General features: G+C 50.6%; 2 protein-coding genes across 13 annotated transcripts; one reads left to right on the top strand and one right to left on the bottom strand.

The window, feature by feature from the left end:
- Positions 1-3,551: 3,551 nt before the first annotated feature.
- TMEM176B (transmembrane protein 176B) lies at positions 3,552-11,940 on the bottom strand. 10 transcript variants are annotated; one of them, XM_081537392.1, is made up of 9 exons: positions 11,863-11,940; positions 10,839-10,905; positions 9,618-9,685; positions 9,191-9,390; positions 6,534-6,644; positions 5,853-5,909; positions 5,392-5,613; positions 4,382-4,501; positions 3,552-3,862 (listed from the first exon to the last, which is right to left on the bottom strand). In XM_081537392.1, the coding sequence occupies exons 4-9, from the start codon at positions 9,380-9,382 to the stop codon at positions 3,770-3,772; spliced, it is 795 nt and encodes a 264-aa protein (XP_081393518.1). In that variant the 5' UTR covers positions 9,383-9,390; positions 9,618-9,685; positions 10,839-10,905; positions 11,863-11,940; the 3' UTR covers positions 3,552-3,769. The 10 variants fall into 10 exon arrangements, with proteins under 10 accessions (XP_081393518.1, XP_081393514.1, XP_081393519.1 ...); XM_081537388.1 differs by having other exon boundaries at positions 3,552-3,865; positions 9,191-9,415; XM_081537393.1 differs by having other exon boundaries at positions 9,191-9,387; positions 11,863-11,923.
- A 138-nt stretch (positions 11,941-12,078) lies between these two features.
- TMEM176A (transmembrane protein 176A) lies at positions 12,079-16,851 on the top strand. Of its 3 annotated transcripts, none has more exons than XM_081537396.1 (7): positions 12,079-12,461; positions 13,207-13,417; positions 13,875-13,985; positions 15,097-15,153; positions 15,326-15,538; positions 16,084-16,194; positions 16,549-16,851. In XM_081537396.1, the coding sequence occupies exons 2-7, from the start codon at positions 13,211-13,213 to the stop codon at positions 16,588-16,590; spliced, it is 741 nt and encodes a 246-aa protein (XP_081393522.1). In that variant the 5' UTR covers positions 12,079-12,461; positions 13,207-13,210; the 3' UTR covers positions 16,591-16,851. The 3 variants fall into 3 exon arrangements, with proteins under 3 accessions (XP_081393522.1, XP_081393521.1, XP_081393520.1); XM_081537395.1 differs by having other exon boundaries at positions 12,438-12,466; XM_081537394.1 differs by lacking the exon at positions 12,079-12,461 and adding an exon at positions 12,575-12,703.
- The last annotated feature ends 4,081 nt before the right edge of the window (positions 16,852-20,932 follow it).

Below are 20,932 nucleotides of genomic sequence, written 5' to 3' on the forward strand. Positions count from 1 at the left end.
AGCCCCTCATATATGTATGTGTGTGTGTGTGTGTGTGTGTGCGCGTGCACACGCTAAGTTGTTTCAGTTGTGTCCGACTCTGCAACCCTGTGGACTGCAGCCCACCAGGCTCCTCTGTCCATGGGATTCTCCAGACAAGAATGCTGGAGTGGGTTGCCATGCCCTCCTCCAGGGGATCTTCCCAAACCAAGGATCGAACCCGTGCCTCCTACATCTCCTGCATTGGCAGGTGGGGTCTTTACCACTAGCGACACCTGGGAAGCATATATACATATATACGTGTATACATACATACATACATATACTCACATATATATAGTTGATTATTAAAGAGCTTTTAAAATACGGAACTCTTTCTGAAAGTAAGGGAACACTTTGTATTGTAACAAGTGATGTTCAGCTCCAGCTGAAGGGGGTTGGAGGCATCAGAGCCCTCCAGCCAGCACACCAACACTTATATCTCGACAGCCCTGAAGCAGGCTTTGGGGTGGCTCTAACACCCCATGAAACAGCTTGGAAACTACTGCCCCTAAACCATCGTGAAATGCAGAACTGGGTCTCAAACACCAGGTTGTGGAATCTGGATGCTGGTGCCAGGGTTAAAGGACCAATAGCCAGTGGGGAATCGGGGAGTTGACAAAACACAGTGAAAAGTAGTGATCAGAAAAGAAAAATAGAACATTTTTTCCTGTTTACACTCTGAATAGTTTAAACCCTTCAGTAAGTACACATAGGCTTGGGATTAATTGCCAGATCGTGGGTCAGGGTTGTGAAGTCAGTTGCGAATATACAGTTTGGTCCCCAGGACTGAGTTGTGCAAACAGACAGATAGCTGCTGGTTTTTCCAAGTAAACAAAAGCAAGGAGAGGGAGGGATGGAATTTGATTTCCTACAGGAAAGAAAAACAAAGATTATGAAACTTCCAAGGCTATTCACAGGGCAGGTCGAGGAGAGGGAGGGTGGGGGGAAGGGGGAGGGGGGTAGGGATATGGAAGAGAAGAAATGGGGGAGGGGGGGAGGAGTCAGATGGAGGCGCGAGCTCCTCCCTCAGAAACTTAGAAACATCAGGAGAAGAAAAAGGAAGCTGCCAGACTCTGACAGTAAGAGATAGCTCTGTGCTAGAAAAACAACAACAAAAGAAACAAACTACGAGGTTGACGTCTGTTTACCAGAGTGAAATATGAAAACAATTTCTATGATGTCTGTTTACCAGAATGAAGTATGAAAACAATTTCTATCTGATCTAGCCATAAAAGGGCTGGTTTAGAAATACTAAAGCACAGAAATTAACAGCCTCTTAAGCACCTTAACAGCAACTTAAGCCAAGTAAGAAAAGAAAGATGCCTCCTCTCACAGGCATCTTTGGTTCTGTCCTGAAGCTCCCACGGTGAGTCAGCGCCTCACTCATCTCAGCAGCTCTGCACCTGTCAGCATCATGCCATGGGGCAGGATTGTGCAGTGGGTAGAGGTGGGGCACCCAGCCAGTTCTTCTGCTGTGAGTCTGCTAAGAGGTAGGAATAAAACCTACCTGTCAGAGACGTCATCAAGTCACAATGGAAATACAAACCCCCTCCCTATGTTGGAATCAGAAAAATGTGAGAATCCCTATGACATCTTAATTCTCAGACCATGGTGTGCCTTTTCACCCCTCAGAAACGAAACCATGCCTGGTAAGGCTGACAGAAGTGTTACTCGCTCAGTCGTGTCCAATCCTTTGAGACCCCATGGACTTTAGTCCGTCAGGCTCCTCTGCCGTGTTGCCTGCATTGGCAGATGGCTTCTTTCACTACTGAGCCACCAGGGAAGCCCAGGCTGACAGAAACTGGTGATCCACAGAAATTTGGGGGCTCATCCTACAGGACAGCAGGTAAGGAAACAGCTTGTTAAAACCCCCTTCCCTTGTAAGCTGCCTTCACTGACCAAGCTCATCCTAATTGTTTTTGGACTCCTTAATGGTCCCCTATGGATAACACCTCTGATGAATGGGTCACTGTAGTAACAACGCTGGTCGCTCAGTCCTGTCCGACTCTTTGTGACCCCACAAAGAGCCCACCAGGCTCCTCTGTCCATGGGATTCTCCAGGCAAGAAAACTGGAGTGGGTGGCCATTTCCTTCTCCAGGGGATCTTCCTGACCCAGGGATCGAACCCAGGTCTCCTGCATTGCAAGCAGATTCTTTACCGTCTGAGCCACAAGGGAAGCGTGTAGTAACAACGGCATAAGTTGTTTTCCAGGACTTGGAGTCAGCCCCTGTCCAGTTCAAGCTGGCTGAGACAGATTGGGACCACCAACCCTAAAGCTTAGCCTGCACGGGGGTCCAGTGAACAACCTCTTGACATCAGAAAACTCCACCCTCTGGTCATGCTGGTGCCTCCATTTTTGGACATGCATCCTGTGACGAAGCCCATAAATCAGACACACTGGTACAGAGTGCCAGCTACCTCACCTTTCCCCACTTCCAGTCACGTTTCTCCACACCTAAGACCACCCTGCTTCTCTACCCCACAAATACTTCAAGCCCCTCACCTTCGGGAGGTGCATTTGAAATTCATTCTCCCATCTCCTCACTTGGCTGTCTCATGAATAAACACCTTCTCTGATGCAAACCTCAGCATCTTGGCATTTGGTGATGCTTGCTGCACACTGGACAAATGAACCCGGTTCCATAACAGAAATGCTTGTATCTATATATTTATATTGTACATAGAAAATTTAATAAGTAAAAAGCTTATCAGTCATATCATTTACCATGAGAGGTGAATAACAGGTGTATGAGTGTGTGGTGTGTGTGTGTGTGTGTAGCGAGAGAACCAACAGTAATTACTACAATAAAAAAGAGAATGAGAAAGAGATGGAGGAGACAGAGAAAAAGCAAAGAAGGAAGGGATGGAGGGAGGAAGGAAAGAAAATAAAAAGACGGAGGGGGAGGAAGAGGAAGGGAAGGAAGAAAGGGAGGGAGGGAGGTAATGATCTTGGTCCATGTCTAACATGGCTCTGTAAAGCCCACAGATCCATTATAGATGCTTAAAGACAATAGATAAAAAGATCCTAAGTCTATGATAGTTATTTTCACTTTACGTTGAGCAGAAGGAAATCGTCAAAAGGAATTTTTGCACTTGAGATTTAGAGCAGAAAGAAAATTTAGTCTTATTCAGACCCGGTTTCCATATGATACGTCAGTCAGTTCAGTCGCTCAGTCGTGTCCGACTCTTTGTGACCCCATGGACTACACAGCACACCAGGCGTCCCTGCCCATCACCATCTCCCAGAGTTTGCTCAAATTCATGTCCATTGAGTCAGTGATGCCATCCAACCATCTCATCCTGTGTCATCCCCTTCTCCTCCCTCCTTCAGCATCAAGGTCTTCTCCAAAGAGTCAGCTCTTCACATCAGGTGGCTGAAGTATTGGAGTTTCAGCTCCAGCATCAGTCCTGCCAATGAATATTCAGGACTGATTTCCTTTAGGATGAACTGGTTGGATCTCATGCGTAATTCTCATTTAATTTCATGCGTATCAGTGCACCAGGTATATTAACAAAAGAAGACTACATCTTTTCAGCAGAAAATCATTCTTGGGGTTGCTTCTGTTTAATCAGCACTGGGGGAGACGTGACAATACATGTTCACTGAATGGAGGCCCCTGGAGTGGCCACAGTGGGTGAGGGTGGCGGGGAGAAGAAAAGCGGAAACAGGTCTGCGGGACAGGGCGCTAAGGGGCCCTGGGCTGCTCAGGAGGGACATGCAGGGTCCAGGCAAGGGTCTCTGGCTGCTCACAGGACAATGACACCCGTGGTCTTCTCCTTGGAGGGGGAGGGGGGCACTGAATTCTCCCCCAGCAGATTCCTCTCTGACCCTTCCTCATACTGCTGAAAAAAAAAAAAGCAGGAAGAAAATCAATTCTTGGGAGGAAAAGGATGGAACAGAGTCAGCTCCATTTGGCAATCAGGCAAAGGAAAGAAGGAGGGAAGGAAAAGGTGATGGAAGAAGGGGAGCTAGACAAGATCTAGGCCAGAAAAGAGAGAAAGTGGAGAACTGAGAGCAAAGAAGAGGGGGAGGCAGATGTTAACTCAGGACAAAGGGATGGGGTCCCCTTCCCTAGACAGCAAAGGGCAGAGCCCAGCACAGGAAAAGGCTGAGTGTGGGGAACATGACCACTGCTCAGCCATGTTTCTGCCCCGCTGTCTTTTCCTAGAGCCACACCGGCCAGACTCGCCCTTTCCCTGCGTGACATGTGTGCTCAGTCGCTTCAGTCGTGTCTGACTCTTTGTGACCCAGTGGACCGTAGCCTGCCAAGCTCCTCTGTCTCTGGGATTCTCCAGACAAGAATACTGGAGTGGGTTGCCATTTCCTCCTCCAGGGGACCTTTCTCCCTAACAGCTCACCAGGGCCCTGGAGCTCTGGCCACAGAAGCTTCGAAGACCCACGCCCAGAGAAGCCAAGGACACAATGACCTGCAGGACACAGATAGCCAGGAGCAGAGCACGGATCCCGAGGAACAAATCCTGAAGATAAAGGGGGAAAAAAAGTTACAGTCAGGAGTCAGCTCCTGTGATTCCTCTGTTACTCTCATCTTGCTAGGCGGTATCAGAGTCTGTTGAACTAACTCCTTCTCACTGAAACAGATTGCATTTTCCAACCACAGGGGCAGCCAGTCTCCATCCCATTTGCTTGTCTGCAGGGTGACCTTACCACGCCCTGTGAAGAGGTGGAGACTATTGCTCAACCCCCTGAAATCTGGAATCAAAGCCTGGGAATGCTTTGATCAACAAAATACAGTGGAAGTGACACTAGGGCCTGGCAGCTTCCATTGCTTATGTCTTAAAATGCTCACAGTGGGATGTTGCCTATTGTAACCCGGTTGCCCAAGTCACATGGAGAAGCCATTGTAGCCTCCCTGGCTGATACTCCCCAGCTGAGCCCCATGACATGTGAGTGCGCCATCTTGGCAGTCCAGCCAATCAAGCTCCTGGATGACTTCACACCCAACTGACCCATGACTGCAACTGCCTGAGAAAACCCAAGTGAGGACTGCCCATGTGAGCCTAGTCAACCCACAGAATGTGAGACATACTAACCAACTGCAGTGTTAAGTCACTGCATTTGGGGGCAGTGTGTTACCCGGCAGTGGATGACTGATAGCAGTCACACACCAGGAAAGACAGAAGGGTGGCTCATGATATCCTGTCTCCTCTTTGCTCCTCATCCCCTTTGATTCAGGGAATAAGTATGCCCCGAGATCTGAATGGTGTCTTCAATTTAAGTTAAATCCTCCTGAACCAACAACCTCAGATGAAGTCCAGGCTCAGAGGGCCTCCATCTCTGCCCTCTGGTGCCCCAGTCCCCCAGTTTACAGCTGTGATGTGTCCTTGGAAGACTGACTCTCCTTTCTCACCATCAGCATTTGCATGTATCTTCTGCAGTGCTCCTCCTCCCACGATGAATAGGAACTTCTTCGTTGGTACCAAGAGGTGGGGGTGACAGGGACTAAGGAGTCACACACGGAGCTGATGTCATAGAAGCCATCATATTGCCAGATGAAGCTATTCACACAGAAGACGAAAGCAGCCACGGCCGTGGCAATGCCAGCCAGGGTGAGCAGACCTGATACGCAGCCCTGGAAGAGAGAGGTTCAAGAGGCAGTGCCCCTCCATGGATGGCAGAGCCGTGGGGTGCCAGCCTCAAACCAACCTCCTCTTCCTCAGCTTCCTGGCCCAGGATAAACCCTCCCTACCCTTCCAGGAAAGATCTTAGGATATTTGAAACCAAAGGACAGAAGACAGAAAAATAGAGCAGGAAAACAGAGACGTAGTAGCGGGGCAGAGGACAAGGTGGGGCAGAGGATGCCCGACTCACTGAGAGTTTGCCCCGGCACTTCTCGTGGACAATGGCCCCAACTCCTGCTGCAATGGCCTAGGAAGAGAAGACACCAGAAAAGCCCTCCAGTTGACCCTCTCCTATCACACTTCTCCCAACATGCCCCAGAACAGCCAGTTTGAAGCAGGATCCAAGAGCCAGGCAAAGAAACCTAGCAGACGGACAGGACTCCGCTTACAACTGCCTGAGTCTTCCCAGCCATGCCATTAAGGGGAAAACGGAGGGTGGAAGGGTTTTGCCCACCCCCTAAGGCAGCCTCCTCATCCTTGTTGTTCAGGCCCTAAGTGGTGTCCGACCCTTTGCGACCCCATGGACTGCAGCATGCCAGACTTCCCTGTCCTTCACCATCTCCCGAGCTTGCCCAAACTCATGTCCTATTGAGTCAGTGGTGCCATCCAACCATCTCCTCCCACCAGCCTCCTCATAACATAGGGCACATTTGGATGCTGGGTCTGTAGTCTCTTCCCCTGATCCCTGACCCAGATCCAAAGGAACTTTCTTTCCCCTTGTCCATGACCACTTGCCTCCCACGGAGCTCACAACCCTTCCCTCCCATCCCAGTACTAGCCAGGTCCGACCCTGCTTAGCGTCCGAGGTCAGATGAGATCGGGCGCGTTCAGGATGGTATGGCCGCAGACCCATAATCCCTTTCTTACTCACCACAAACCCTGCCCACAAGGCACAGCCCGAGGCACGCAGCTGAATCCAGGGTCCCAAGTAGAGAAGCCCACCGAGAGCACAGCTGAAAGCCCCGAGCAGCAGCTGGGTCACCTGCAAGAGACGGGGAAAGGCACGCCCCTCCCCATGAGCCCACGCGCTCTGGGCGCAGCCACCCAGCTCCCAGCTCCTGGCTGTGGCTCCCCGTTCGTTTCCTCTGCACCTGCCTTGACTTCTCTGGTCGGATTCTGGAAGTTCTATCCATGAAGCAGTGCATCCTGCTTCTCCCTCACCCCTCTGACTTGACAGCATTTTATCCTTCATTCTTCCCTAAATCCCAGTTTTCCTAAATACCAAACTTTGTCATCCCACTTGATGCTTCCTGCTTCTTTTCTCCTCTTTTTCCCATGGGAAGCCCACCATCCTGTCCAGAATGGGCCACAAAGACCTCCTTCCAGAAAGGAGTGGGGTTAGCTGACAGCCTGGGCTTCCTTGGTGGCTTAGACGGTAAAGAATCCGCCAGCAATGCAGGAGACCCGGGTTCAATCCCTGGGTTGGGAAGATCCCCTGGAGAAGGGAAAGGCTACCCACTCCAGTATTCTGGCCTGGAGAATCCCATGGACAGAGGAGCCTGGTGGGCTCCAGTCCATGGGGTCACAAAGAGTCAGACACGACTGAGCAACTAGCATACTTCAATAGCTGACAGCCTGCAGTGGTCAGCACCTTCGGGGTCCCCTCATCTTTCAAGCTGAAGGCACATTCTTTAGGGATAGCTGCCCAGCAATGATTAAGCAAGGCGGTGGTTCGAGGGCCTTTTCCACCTAGCACAGGACACCTGTGACGGGCAGTCTTTGCTCCCGAGCTCCCTACTGGGCTGCTACAGACCTCACCAGGCCTCCATCAGGTTGTGCTCTCTCCCCCTGCCCATTCCTGCTCCTGCCCTCTTCACTGCATGATGTTACACCCCAGTTAACCTTTTGCACACCCAGCTCCCCATTCATTGTGTGTTTCCTGGAGGATCTGACTCTCACAGCTTCTTGGACATCACCACCTGCATGAACATAATCACCTACGTGTCCTGCCAGCCTCTCAGATTCATCGCGTCCAAATACCAGACCCCACCCCCCACACCCCCAGGGTCTGTCTCGCTGACTTTCAGGGCTCCAGTCTTCTGGTCGCCCCCGCTCCAAACCTCAGCGTCCTCTCAGACTCCTCTCCTCCCTGACACGCAAAGCCCACCCACTCTCAAGTGACCCCCCCCCCCACCGAAGACTTGGACTCCTCTCTCTCCTCATTTTTGCTGTGACCTCGCAGGTGCTGACCCTCCATACTTCTTACCTGGACAACACCTGGCTGGGAGGCTGCCTGAAGCTCAGGTGCCTGCCCCAGAATCCCTCCATATCCAATCCTTCCCATCATCGAAGCTGATCCAGGACGAATTCCTCAGCTAGTCATTCAAGGCTCTCAGCAATACTGGTGTGTATTTCCAGTCTAATCAGCCAGGAGTCTCATTCTCTTTACTCTGACAGAGCCTGCCCTATGCTTGCTGGCTTCTTTGCCCTTGTTCTAGGCATTCTCGAAATCTGAAATTCCTTTCCTCCCATCCTCCACCTCTATCTGTTAAACACATTTCTTCTCCATTCAAGGTCTGGCTCAGATGCCATCCCCTGCAGGAGGCCCTCTGCAGGAGGCTGTCCTGTCTTCCAAGCATGTCACCTGTTGTTGTTAAGTCGCTCAGTTGTGTCCAACTCTTTGCAGCCCCATGGACTGCAGCACACCAGGCTTCCCTGCTGCTGCTGCTGCTGCTGCTAGGTCGCTTCAGTCGTGTCCGACTCTGTGCGACCCCATGGACGGCAGCTCACCAGGCTCCGCCGTCCCTAGGATTCTCCAGGCAAGAATACTGGAGTGGGTTGCCATTTCCTTCTCCAGTGCATGAAAGGGAAAAGTGAAAGTGAAGTTGCTCAGTCGTGTCCAACTTGTAGCGACCTCATGGACTGTAGCCTACCAGGCTCCTCCATCCATGGGATTTTCTAGGCAAGAGTACTGGAGTGGGGTGCCATTGCCTTCTCCGCCAGGCTTCCCTATCCATCACCAACTCCCGGAGCTTGCTCACAAGCTCATGTCCATTGAATCAGTGATGCCAAACAATCATCTCATCTTCTGCCGCCCTCTTCTCCTTTTGCCTTTGATCTTTCCCAGCATCAGGGTCTTTTCCAATGAGTTGGCTCTTCGCATCAGGTGGCCACCTGATCTACCTTTACCTCTAGACGTTTGTGTAGTTGCCTGACCCTTCTGAGGGATGCTGAGCACCTTCAGGTGATCACCGAGGGATTCTGGCTTAAGCCTTCCCCCCAACATGCCTATCATATCGCCTGGCATCTGTAGGCCCTCTGTCCACACGGGTTCAACAGCCTCCATCGATCCTTCCACCCGCCTACCCCTACCTCTGGCTGGGACTACTCACATTGTACCAGAGAAGCGATCCCTTACTTCTTTCCACCTCTATCTCTGTGTCGAAACTTCCAAACAAGCGGGGATACAAACTGTGAGTTTTCATGGGGATTCCACCCACTTTCTTTTCTCACATCATATTGGAGAAGGAGCATTACCCACCTCTGTGTCACCTTGCTAACCCACCTCTCCAGCCATTCCACTCTTACCCCTAACGCCAGCTGTCCGTAGCCTATCTTGGCCTTGGCAGGACGGTGAGACAGGCGCTCCACCAAGGAACTCCCAGCTTTTAGCAGTTGTGCCAAAGCGGATTCCTGGTGGATGTGGATGTCAATGTGGGTGGGCTGGGAGAGCATAGAGCCCGTATCAACTCCATTCACAGTCAGCGTGTTCTGGGCCATCCTTCCTGCTGGGGAGATGCACAGGAGTGAGGTCTGAGAGCCGATGGAGAAGAAGAGAAACACACAGCATGAGTGCAGGGAAGGAAAATAGTCTCCATGTCAAGTCCCGGCACCTGGGAGCTCAGTTCTCCGACCAGGGATCGAACCCATGCCCCAGCCTAGGAAGTTCAGAGTCTTAACCACTGAACCACCAGGGAAGTCCCTGATCTTAATTTGGAATGCAAATCTGAATCACCTGTAGAGTTTTCACCCGATGTATCCTGGGATCTCTTCCCCAAATGGTCAGATACAGTTTGTCTGGGGCTTGGGATTAACAAAGAAAGGAATCTGAATTATTTAGCAGCATGGTATGTATATTTACACATAATACTTTTATATGGTAAAAAAAAAAAATCAAAAGATAAATAAGTGTATGCTGCTAAAAATCCTCTCTCCTATCTTTCTCTCCTAGCCAGCTAGTTGCCTTCCAGGCAGAAAAATTTTACCATTTTCTAATATGCTTTCTGTGACTATTCCAATCCACTTTTGTGACTATTCCAATATTGCTAATTCTCCCATTATGACTGAGGTTGACTCTCTTTTCATGTTTAAGAGCCTTTTTCCTCTTCTTTTGTGAGCTTCCCTTTCATATCCTATGACTGCCTTGTTTTATTGTTTTGTTTTGGTCTTTACAGGAATTCTTTGTGTGTTTGAAGAATTACCATCTGTGACATGACTTGCAGATAGGGCTTTAATATTTGTAACTTATTTTTGACTTAGCTTGTATTTTTATATAATCAAAGTTTTCAGTCATTTTTCACGATTTCTGGGTTTTATATCGTACTTAAAAAGGACTTTGCCGTGTCAAGACCATAAAATAATAATTCTTCCCTATTTTCTTCTAAGTGCTTTTATGTTTTCAAGTTTTCACATTTAAATGTTGATCTATCTGGAACTTACCTTGTAAGTTGGGAAAAATGGATCCAGATTGGTTTTGTTTGTTTTTTTCAGATGCTAAACTTCTGAAAAGTATATCCTGTTTACAGAATGCATCATCTTTCCCCCACTGATTTAAAATGCTCCCTGGAGCAAAAATGAAATTCCCATAGGAAACCAAGCCTATTTTAGTCTTTAACTGGCCCATTGGTGGATCTGATGAGTCATGCACCACGACCATAATTTCAACTATAAATACAGAGTTTAATATTTAGTTGAGCTATTTCATTGACCCCCTAACCATGTTACTTTTCTCTTTGATGGCCACTTTTGCTAGATTACTTCTTGTGTATTTTGGAATCAACTTGCCTCATTCCAAAAGAAATCCCCTACAAGAAATTCTCATGGTCATCCTAATGATCACTGTTTAAATTATAGCATTATTAATAACGATTTTAATAACACCAGTGAGGACGATAAACTTAAAGTCTTCCCATCTGTATTGTGTGAGCTTCTCAGAGCAGCTTCACACTTTACCTACCTGGCCTCCTGTGAAGGATACAAGTTGGGTGTCCAGCGATTCTGCAGATGCACAAGGAGGTTCAGACCTGTTCACAGACCCACCCCAGGAAGCCCAGTCAGGATTCTATCAGGATCGTCCTTGGGCTCCAGCAATCAGCATCATATTGAGGCCCAGAATGTGCCTTAGGCTCCAGCTGCCTCCAAGTCCCCTGGGTACCACCTCTTTCCCCTCACCCCCCACCAAGTCCCTAGGTACCACCTCTTCCCCCCTCCACCCCCCTCCAAGTCCTCTGGTACCATGACATCCTCCTCTCTCCACCCCCAAGTCCTCTGGGTACCACCACCTTCCCCCTCCACCCCCAAGTCCTCTGGGTACCACCACCTCCCCGCTCCACCCCCAAGTCCTCTGGGTACCACCACCTCCCCCCTCCACCCCCAAGTCCTCTGGGTACCACCACTTCCCCCCTCCACCCCCCTTCCCAACTCCAGTCCCCAGATCCGCCTAGATTCCTGCTCTTCCTCTGAGCCAGGCCAGCCCCATGAAGGTTCCCTTTCACACCAACTCCAGGCTATGGAGCTCTTCCTCGCAGCCCTGGACCCTCCACTCTGCCCGGCTCCTCCCTGTTCCCCCTTGAGCTGGAGAGAAAGGGCCAGGGCCCATGCTATACCCTGGGCCCTCCACCTTCCGCCTTCCCTACCAAAAGACCTCTCACCGCGAACCCTCCTTAGCCTCAGCCGCCTCACCCCTGGAATAGAGGCACGGGGCACTGGGGAGGGACAGCCGCCCAGTTGACGTGGCCAGACTCGGGCTCCCGGCCCTCCCCAGGCATTTTTCTAGGGTCCCATCCTCTCACTAATGTATCCCTCCCTTCCAAGCAGGTCCTAGGGGAACCAGGAACCGGGGAGAATGGCATCCTGTGAGACAGGATGGGGGCTTTGGGGACTGGTCTTGAAGCCTCCTAGAGAGAGTGAGGGGGCGTGGGGTCTGGCGGTGAGTGTCTCCTGGGAGTGGGGATCACCCAGGCTGTGAAGGCTCTGCTCACCTGTTGTCCTCTTGGAGCCAGCGGCCGAGCCGGGCAGAGCTGGGAGGAGCTGCCCAGAGCTGAGACCTGCCGGGGGGTGGGAGAGAACAGAAGGAAGGGGTGGAGTGATGAGGACCTGACCTTCAGCATCTTGACTTCCCAGAAAGAAGCTGGGCCAAAGGGGCCCCTCTAGGGGGGTTTGGTCTTGAATAGAAAGTCAGGCTGGCCAGAGAAGGCAGAGAACACACACAGACACACACACACACACCCCGGCACATCCATACCTACTCAGACAGCACACACACTGGGGGAATCCTTGATCAGAAAGCCCCTGCCCTGGTGGGGACAGGAGACAGAATGGCCTCCTAGGGTTTCCCAGGGCCAGTCAGCTTTTCAGTCTCCCAGGCCCCCCTACCTGGCCCTTGCGCTCTCCTGGACGCCAGAGCCCAGCTTTCCCCGGCAGCTGGAAAACCTTGGAGGGGCCCTGTGCTCCAGCTGTGTGCTGGGAAGTTGCCTCATCCTTCCCTGCTGGCACTCTACCAAGTGCCTCCCACTTCCGCCTGCTCGGGTCTCCCCAGCCCTGCCCACCACTCTCCACTGCCGGTCCCTGAGGAGAGCAGGTGAGGTAGGTCCATAGCCTGAGGGGGGCCCTTTCCCCCAAGACCCTTCTCAGAGGAGGCCCCACCCTGCCGCCACAGGCCCTCCAGAACTTGCTGGGCAGGGAGAGAGGGAGGGGCAAACCTCCCCTGCAGATGATGGGCCTCCAGGAAGATACAGGAGTGGGGGCCAGGTGCACTGATGCCAAGTCGTTCCCATCTTTGGTCTCCGTCTCCACCCATGGCTTCATCCTTCATGCTGGGGGGTGAGAGTGGCAGTTAGAGCAGGACTGAGGAGCCATCAGTGAGGAGAGAGAGATTTAGGGGTTGCTGGAGGGTCCCCAGACTCAGCTAGGGAACAGCTGCTTCAGGAGAAGTTCAGCAGGCAGCCAGGACTCGGTTCTGCTCAGCAGCCTGGGGGCTCTGGAGGGGAAGAGGCGGAGAGAGGAGCTGGGGGCGGGGGGCTGGGGTGGCACAAGCCTGCTGGGGGCAGAGGGGAGAAGTGAGAACTTTGGGACACGGCCTGGTCCAGCCCCCGAGGCAGTGGGAGGAAGATGGGGGGCAGGTCTGGGGTGAGGGGGAGGCCCCATGGACTGAGCAGTGGTCCCAACCTCGGGAGACTCGAGCATCCTTCACGAGATGCCCCCTTAAGGCAGGTCCTGGTCTTAAGACAGGTCGGCGGGGGGGGGCCTTCGCCAGCTCCTGTGGAATCCGTGCCAACCTCCTCCTGCCCACTCTTCACCCCTGACGCTCCCTTCCTCCCTGCCAGGCGGATGTCCAGAGGCATGGAGGCGGTGGACCGCGGGGAGGCGGCCCCCAGGGCTCCCCAGCCCGCCTACATCCATGTTCACTTCCACCACGAGTCGGGTCTGGCCAAGCTCCTGCTAGGCGGGTGCTCCCTGCTGCAGCCCCTCCTCCTGCCCCGGCCCCGCGCCACCGCCCGAGCCTTGGGCCGCCACCGGCTGCTGGTGACCTCTTGGGTGAGTAAGGCTGCCGGCCGCAAGTGGCCCAAACAGGCACCCAGGCTTCCCGGACCTGGAAGGGGAAGCCCCTCTCCTCTCTCTGTTCATGCTTCCTGCCAGCCTCGCTCTGAACAAGATGCTAAGCCAGTCTTATCTTTAACTGGAGATCAAGTTCTTGCTTTTCCCCCCACTTACCTCAATGAGAACTGTAGGTAGGGTAGGCTATGGGCTGAAGGGCGCAAAGGAGCCCCTGACCATTTAAAGTCCCAGCTGGGGGAGCCCCGAGTTCATCCTCTCCCTCCCCTCCCCTTCTCTTCCCTCCTCTCCTCTGCCTTCCCTTTCCCCATCTTTTTCTCTCTCTTTCATGAGGTTCTAACTGTTAATACCTGGAGTGACAGGTCTCCCCAAAGTTACCCTGAGACAGGCGCAGAGGGTTGCTCCCAGGATCCGTGTCCTTAGGTTTCTCATCTTTCAGGTGGTGCAGATCGTGCTGGGGGTGCTGAGCGGGGTCCTGGGAGGATTCCTCTACATCTTCTCCTCCACCACCCTGCGGAATTCAGGAGCTCCCATCTGGACGGGGGCTGTGGTGAGCGGGGCGGGAGGACAGTGGGCAGAATGGACCCGAGAAGAGAGAGACCGCCACCATCGACCCCATCAAAATGTGGACTGTTAGCACCCGAACACAGCCCCAGCTCCTCCAGGCCGACAGCCTGCTTCTACAGACGGGCAACCAGCCGAGCCAAGGGCTGGGAGGGCCACGGTCACTGGTCAGCTGTCCCAGGTCCCTGCCCGGGCCTCTCCCACCGCTTCTCCCACCTTCAACAGGAGATTAGCTGAGGATCTCGGGGCGAGCTCATCTCTAGACGCCGGCACTGCTTTGAGATGGGGGAGGCTGGAGGGTGTGCCAGCTGGGGCACCTCCTGGTGGCTTCACATGGTCCTCTGTGGGTCCTGCACACCAGGCTCTCGGGGGAGGGGGGATCCCTGGACCACAGTGGTGATGTCAGCAGAAGGAGGTATGCCACCTGCTGCAGGAGATGGGGAGGAGGGTCATGGCAGGACCAAGGCACCCTGTGTCCTGCCCACACTCACAGAACAACAACAAAGGGCACATATGAAGAGAGGAGTCCAAACTAACCATCCTTATCCACCCCATGGCAAAAACACACTGAGATGAGCTACAGCATTGCCAAACAGGATCCTAATCCATCTTTCCTCTGGGATCAACCAGGCTTCCTGTCCTGGAAGGCCCTCTGGGTGGGAGGCTGAGCACTGTTGGAATGGGTGCCCATGCCCACCCAGAGGTGCCCGACCCGCATCCTGTACCGAGAGCTCCTCCAACAACCTGGACCTTCCACCCCACCAGCCTGGAGCTTTCGTAAAGCCCCTGGTGCTGCCTCAAAAGAGAGAGTTTGGAGAAGGAAAGGAGGGCTTACTCCTGGCTTGACCATGAGCATTTGTCTGATGTCCCCTAAGTAGAGGGTCCTACAGCCTCAGGAGTTTTAATTCAGGCCTCAATACTCTCCCCGTGATCTTACAGACAACAGACCTCGGGCCTTTGTGGAGTGTTGTGGGGAAGGGCCAGCTAGACGGCTGTGGGAGTCATGGAGGAAAAAGGAAGCAGGCAGCTGGGGAGGGGGCAGGGGATGGGGGAGTTGGAGGTTCTGCACAAACCCTGCAGCTTCAACCTCTCCCCAGGCTGTGCTGGCTGGTGCTGTCCCCTTCATTTACGAGAAACGAGGTGGCATCTACTGGGTGAGTTGGGGAAGGGCAGGGGTTAACACCAGGCCCAGAAGCAGGAGGCCTTCCCAAGCCTCCGGCTCCATCACACGCCCCTCCCCTGGGCTCCCCCCACCCACCCCTGGCTCCAGGCTGAGTGCCAGAGAGACTGAGTCTCCAAGGTCTCTCTGCATCCGCTCCTCACCAGGCCCTGCTGAGGACCCTGCTCGCCCTGGCAGCCTTCTCCACGGCCACTGCCGCCATCATCATCGGGGCTGGAAGATTCTATGAGTACCACTTTATTTTCTATAAGGGCATCTGTAATGTCTCCACCTCCTGGAGGCCCACCGGGGCCCCCAGCCCCCCGAGTTCAGACCTCAGGAGGCTGCAACAGTGCACCGCCTACATGAACATGCTGAAGGTAGCCGGATGGGGGACACACGGCAGCAGGCAGGGGACAGGGCGGGGGGAGTCCAACCCTGGACAGGAGAGAGGCCGTCCACCAAAGAGGGTGTGGCCTGTTCTGCCCCGACAGACAGACGTGGCGGTGAACAAAACACAAGCAGTCCCTGCTGTCTGTGGGCATTACAGAACTGTGGGAAATACAAACGTCGAAATCAGAATAAATGAGCTGATAGAGCTAATATTGCAAATTCAGGACGGGATGTGAAGGGGTTCAATGCCCGTTCAGGTCTTGGGGCTGTCAGGGAAACGGATCACAGCCCAAGTCTGTCTCTGTTCTGATGAGGACACCGACCAGGCTTCTGGCCTCTCTCTCCACGCTACACACATGGACTCCCCAACACAGGGCTCCTTCTTCGTCCCATCCCCCTAACCCTGGAAGCTACAGATGTGGGGACGGGACAAATGGGGTGGAGAGTGACCCTGTGCCGTGCAGAAGGGGGACACAGACTCCACGTGGCAACAGTAACTCTGGGGCCCACGGCTTTGATCCTCTGTCCCCAGGCCCTGTTCATAAGCATCAATGCCATGCTGTTAGGGGTCTGGGTTCTACTGCTTCTGGCGTCTCTGCTGCCCCTGTGTCTGTACTGCTGGAGACGATACAGACGTAAGGAGGTGAGTCCATAAAGTTTGCATGGTGGGAGCAGTGGGGCTATCCAGCAGGACCGGGAATGGAGAGTGGGTGATTTGGAGAGGAGAAAAGGGTCGTTACATAGAGTCTCAACGGGCGTGATTCCTGTCTCTCTACCCCCATGGTGGCCCAGCCCAGAGAGCTCCCATCCCTGACTAAGTGGTACCTCGTCCAAAGACCCTAGGGAGCCAGGGACGTGCAGGTCCATGGTGGGACCTGGGGCTCTTTGCACGAGGCTGATGTCAGATCTGATTGACTCCAGAACTCAGCTGCCCTGGGTGAGAACATTTACACTGTCTCTCCCCCGTGGGCTGTCTCACCCCCTCCTTTCCCCTTAGAAAAGAGACCTTCCCTTGGAAGAAACTGCCAGGAGTGAGTGAGATCCAGCCCTGCCTCTCCGGAGGACTCGTGCCAGGAGCTCCCACCTGGACTGGGTGTCCAAGCATCTGCCTCGTGGGAGAAGAGCCAGGCCAGGAAGTGAGGCTCTGTCTGCTCCGGTGATCCTCCCGCATGGCCACAGCCACCTCCTGCTCCACCGTCTCAGCTGTTCTTGCCTATTTCCTGCTCGCCTTCACCACCTGCCTGCCTCATGCCCCTCTTGAGCACTGATGATAATAAACTCCCGTGTTGTTGCTCCCAGATTCTTGCCTAAGGTATTTCTCTTGGCTGAAGGGAGACGGAGGAGAATGAGCCAACAGCAAAGCTAGGAAGATCCTCCCACTCCCAACCCCTATCTGGGGCTAGAGTAGCCATCCCTGAAAACAGAGTCACTTTGAGGCTGGTACTGGGAACTGTAGGTAGGTCCATATACCGGGGGATGGATGAAAGGAATGGAGACTCTGAGCCCGGCTACTTACAATTCAAGAGTTAAGAGGGTAAATCCTTGACCATTTGAGAGTTGGACTTTTTTTTTATTTTGACTGTTTGGAAATATTAAGAATTAGATAAGATAACACTGAGATGCAATCATTTCAGAAATCTTTTTTATAAAGCTAGAACATCCAACAGTGTGATGAAATACAAACCTTGGATACTTGTCCCACGACAAAAAAAAAAAAAAGGGCTTCCTTCACAGCTCAGTCGGTAAAGAATCCTGCCTGCAATGCAGGAAACCAGGGTTTGATTCCTGGGTCAGGGAGATCCCCTGGAGAAGGAAAGGGCAATCCACTCTAGTATTCTTGCCCGGAAAATCCCATGGACAGAGGAGCTTGGTGGGCTACAGTCCATGGGGTTGCAAGAGTCGGACACAACTTAGCGACTAAACCACCACCACCTACGAAAAAAGATACCTATAACTTCTGGATAAAATAGGAGTCATGTGTTTTTAAACTCATGGCTAACCTGAATAAGCCATAATGGAAGCCGGAGCATGAATTCAGAGAACTGAGTCTTGAAACCAGCATCTGCCCGTTCAGAGTCCCACAGCCACCCACACGCTCAGTGCTCCACTCGCCTGAATGGAATTCCACATTGTGTTATACTCATGGCTGAGTTTTATTAGAGCAAAAGGATACACAGCAGTGTCAACAAGGGGAAAGAATTCTCAGAGAAAGGAAGCAGGACAAATACAAAGCAGGGTAAATGGAAAGAAATTACCATCCAAACACATCAAAGTAAATTTCAAAAAAAGCAAAGAGAATGTCTTAAATCTGTCAAATGGCATTAACTAAAAAGAAATTGCAACATTACATGACTCCCTCTCGTCTGCTGCTGCTGCTGCCAAGTTGCTTCAGTTGTGTCCAACTCTGTGCGACCCCATAGACGGCAGCCAGCCAGGCTCCTCTGTCCCTGGGATTCTCTAGGCAACAATACTGGAGTCTAGTTGAGAAAAGAACTAAAGATACTGATTATATTCAACCTTTGTCACACATGATGTTCAACTCTGCAAATTATTAGAGAAATGTAAATCAAAACTACAATGAGATATCACCTCACAGTAGTCAGAAGGGATATCATCAAAAAGTCTACAAATAATAAGTTTGGAGAGGGTGAGGAGAAAAGGGAACCCTCTGACACTGTTGGTGGGTATGTAAGTTGGTGCAGCTACTATGGAAAACAGTATGGAGTTTTCTTAAAAAACTAAAAATAGAGCTGCCATATGACCCAGCAATCCCACTACTGGACATATATCTGGAGAAAATTCTAATTCAAAATGATACATGCCAATAAAAAAGAAAAGCTGCAGACATGCAAATTGATAAATGCACCCCAATGTTTATAGCACTGTTTATAATAGTCAACACATGGAAGCAACCTAATTGTTCATTGATAGATAAATGGGTAAAGAAGATGTGGTATATATATATTATATTTTATTTATAAGCTTATATATATGTACATATATATACATATATATATAAAACTCAGCCACAAACAAGAATGAAATAATGCCATTTGCAGCAACATGGATGGACCTAGAGATTAGCATATTAAGTGAAGTCCGTCAGAACGAGAAAGATAATATCATATGATATCACTTATATGTGAAATCTAAAAAATTATCCAAATGAACTTATCTACGAAACAGAAACAGATTCACAGACATAGAAAACAAACTTACAGTTATCAAAGGAGAAAGAGTGTGGAGAGGGATAAATTAGGAGTTTGGGATTAGCAGATACAAACTACTATATATAAAATGGATGAACAGCCAGTTCCTGCTATAAAGCACCTGGAATTATATTCAATATCTTGTAATAAACTATATATGTATATATATGAGTCAGCTTGCTGTACACCAGAAACTAACACAACATTGTAAATCAACTAGAGTTCAGTGAAAACAAAATAGACCAAAAAAAACAAAAAAAAAGATTAGAAATAATCTTACAATTTTAACTTTCAGTTTGGAGAAAAAAAATCAATCAGTGAAGATAATAACATTTTAAAAAGTGCGATAAATAAAAGCAAAAAATAGAAAATAACTATAAATTAAGTTATATGAGGAACTGTGATAAATATGAATGGGCAAAATAGTCCATTTAAAGCACATAGATAGATTGTGTTTTTTTTAAATTCACCCATATACTATTTACAAGGAGCACATCTAAAACAAGGAAATGGAAAGATTGTAAGCAAGAGGATAGGGAAAAGGTCTAACAATTAAATTGACACAGTGACATTAAAATCAGACTTTCAGGCAAAGAGCACTCCTAGAGATAAAGAGGCCACTTGTGGCCATTGTACAGTCAGGCTCTCCTTCCTTCTCACATTGCACTCATTTCCTCCTGGAATCAGGACCCTATACCTTGCACTGGAGAAGCTGTCTTGTGGCTAAAAACTAAAGGCAAAGAAAGATCTTGAAAAAAGCCAGACAAAAATGACCCATTACCTATAGAGAAGAGTAGTCCAAATGGCCCTTCTCATCAGAAACCGTGATGGCAAGACAAGTGGCACAATATTTTTTAAATTTATATCTGTATTTATATTTGGGTTCCCTGGTGGCTTAGACAGTAGAGAATCTGCCTGCAATGCAGGAGACCCAGATTCGATTCCTCAGTCAGGAAGATTCCCTGGAGAAGAGAATGGAAATCCACTCCAGTATTCTTGCCTGGAGAATTCCATGGACAGAGAAGCCTGGTCAGCTACAGTCCATGGGGTCACAAAGAGTCGGACATGACTGAGCAACTAACACACAATTATATTTAACATATGAACAATGTTGTGCAGCAACATTTCAGTGTGAGTAAAAAAGAAGCCGGCACACAGGAGTTTGGCAGGGGGTGGGGTGGGGGTGGGGTGGGGGTGGTGGAGATGGTCTGGTCTTTGTCCTGATCATGGTACCGGTTACACGAATGTATTAAAATGCAAAGACCACACACAGAAAAACAAAGGTCAATTTCATTCTCATGATAATTCGTAATGCCAAGGAGACAAATTTGGAGTTATTTGTCCATCCCTATCTCAGCATCTCCAAGTCGTTTCCAGATGTGTATACATTCACTCACCAAGAGCCAGGCATCCTCAAGTGCAAAGTCAAGTGGGACTTAGGGAGCATACTTTGAACATATCTAGTGGAGGTGATGGAATTCCAGCTGAGCTATTTCAAATCCTAAAAGATGATGCTACACTCATATGACAGCAAATATGGAAAACTCAGCAGTAGCCACAGGAATGGAAAAGGTCAGTTTTCATTCCAATCCCAAAGAAAGGCAACGCCAAAGAATGTTCAAAACTACTGCACAATTGCACTCATCTCACACACTAACAAAGTAATGCTCAAAATTCTCCAAGCTAAGTTTCAACAGTACCAGAACTGAGAACTTCCAGATGTTCAAGCTGGTTTTAGAAAAGGCAGATGAACCAGAGATCAAATTTCCAACATCCACTGGCTCATAGAAAAAGCAAAAGAGCTCCAGAAAAACATCTACTTCTGCCTTATTGACTATGCCAAAGCCTTTGACTGTGTGGATCACAATAAACTGTGGAAAATACTTCAAGAGATGGGAATACCAGACCACCTTACCTGCCTCCTGAGAAACCTGTATGCAGGTCAAGAAGCAACAGTTAGAACTGGACATGGAACAACAGACCAGCTCAAAACTGGGAAAAAAGTACATCAAAGTTGTGTGCTGTCATCCTGCTTATTTAACTTATATGCAGAGTGCATTATGAGAAATCCTGGGCTGGGATGAAGCACAAGGTGGAAACAAGATTGCCGGGACAAATGTCAGTAACCTCAGATATGCAGATGACACCACCCTTATGGCAGAAAGCAAAGAA

The sequence above is a fragment of the Giraffa tippelskirchi genome, chromosome 10, assembly GCF_054371585.1.
Source record: "Giraffa tippelskirchi isolate mGirTip1 chromosome 10, T2T-mGirTip1v1.2.pri, whole genome shotgun sequence".
Lineage (NCBI taxonomy): Eukaryota > Metazoa > Chordata > Mammalia > Artiodactyla > Giraffidae > Giraffa > Giraffa tippelskirchi.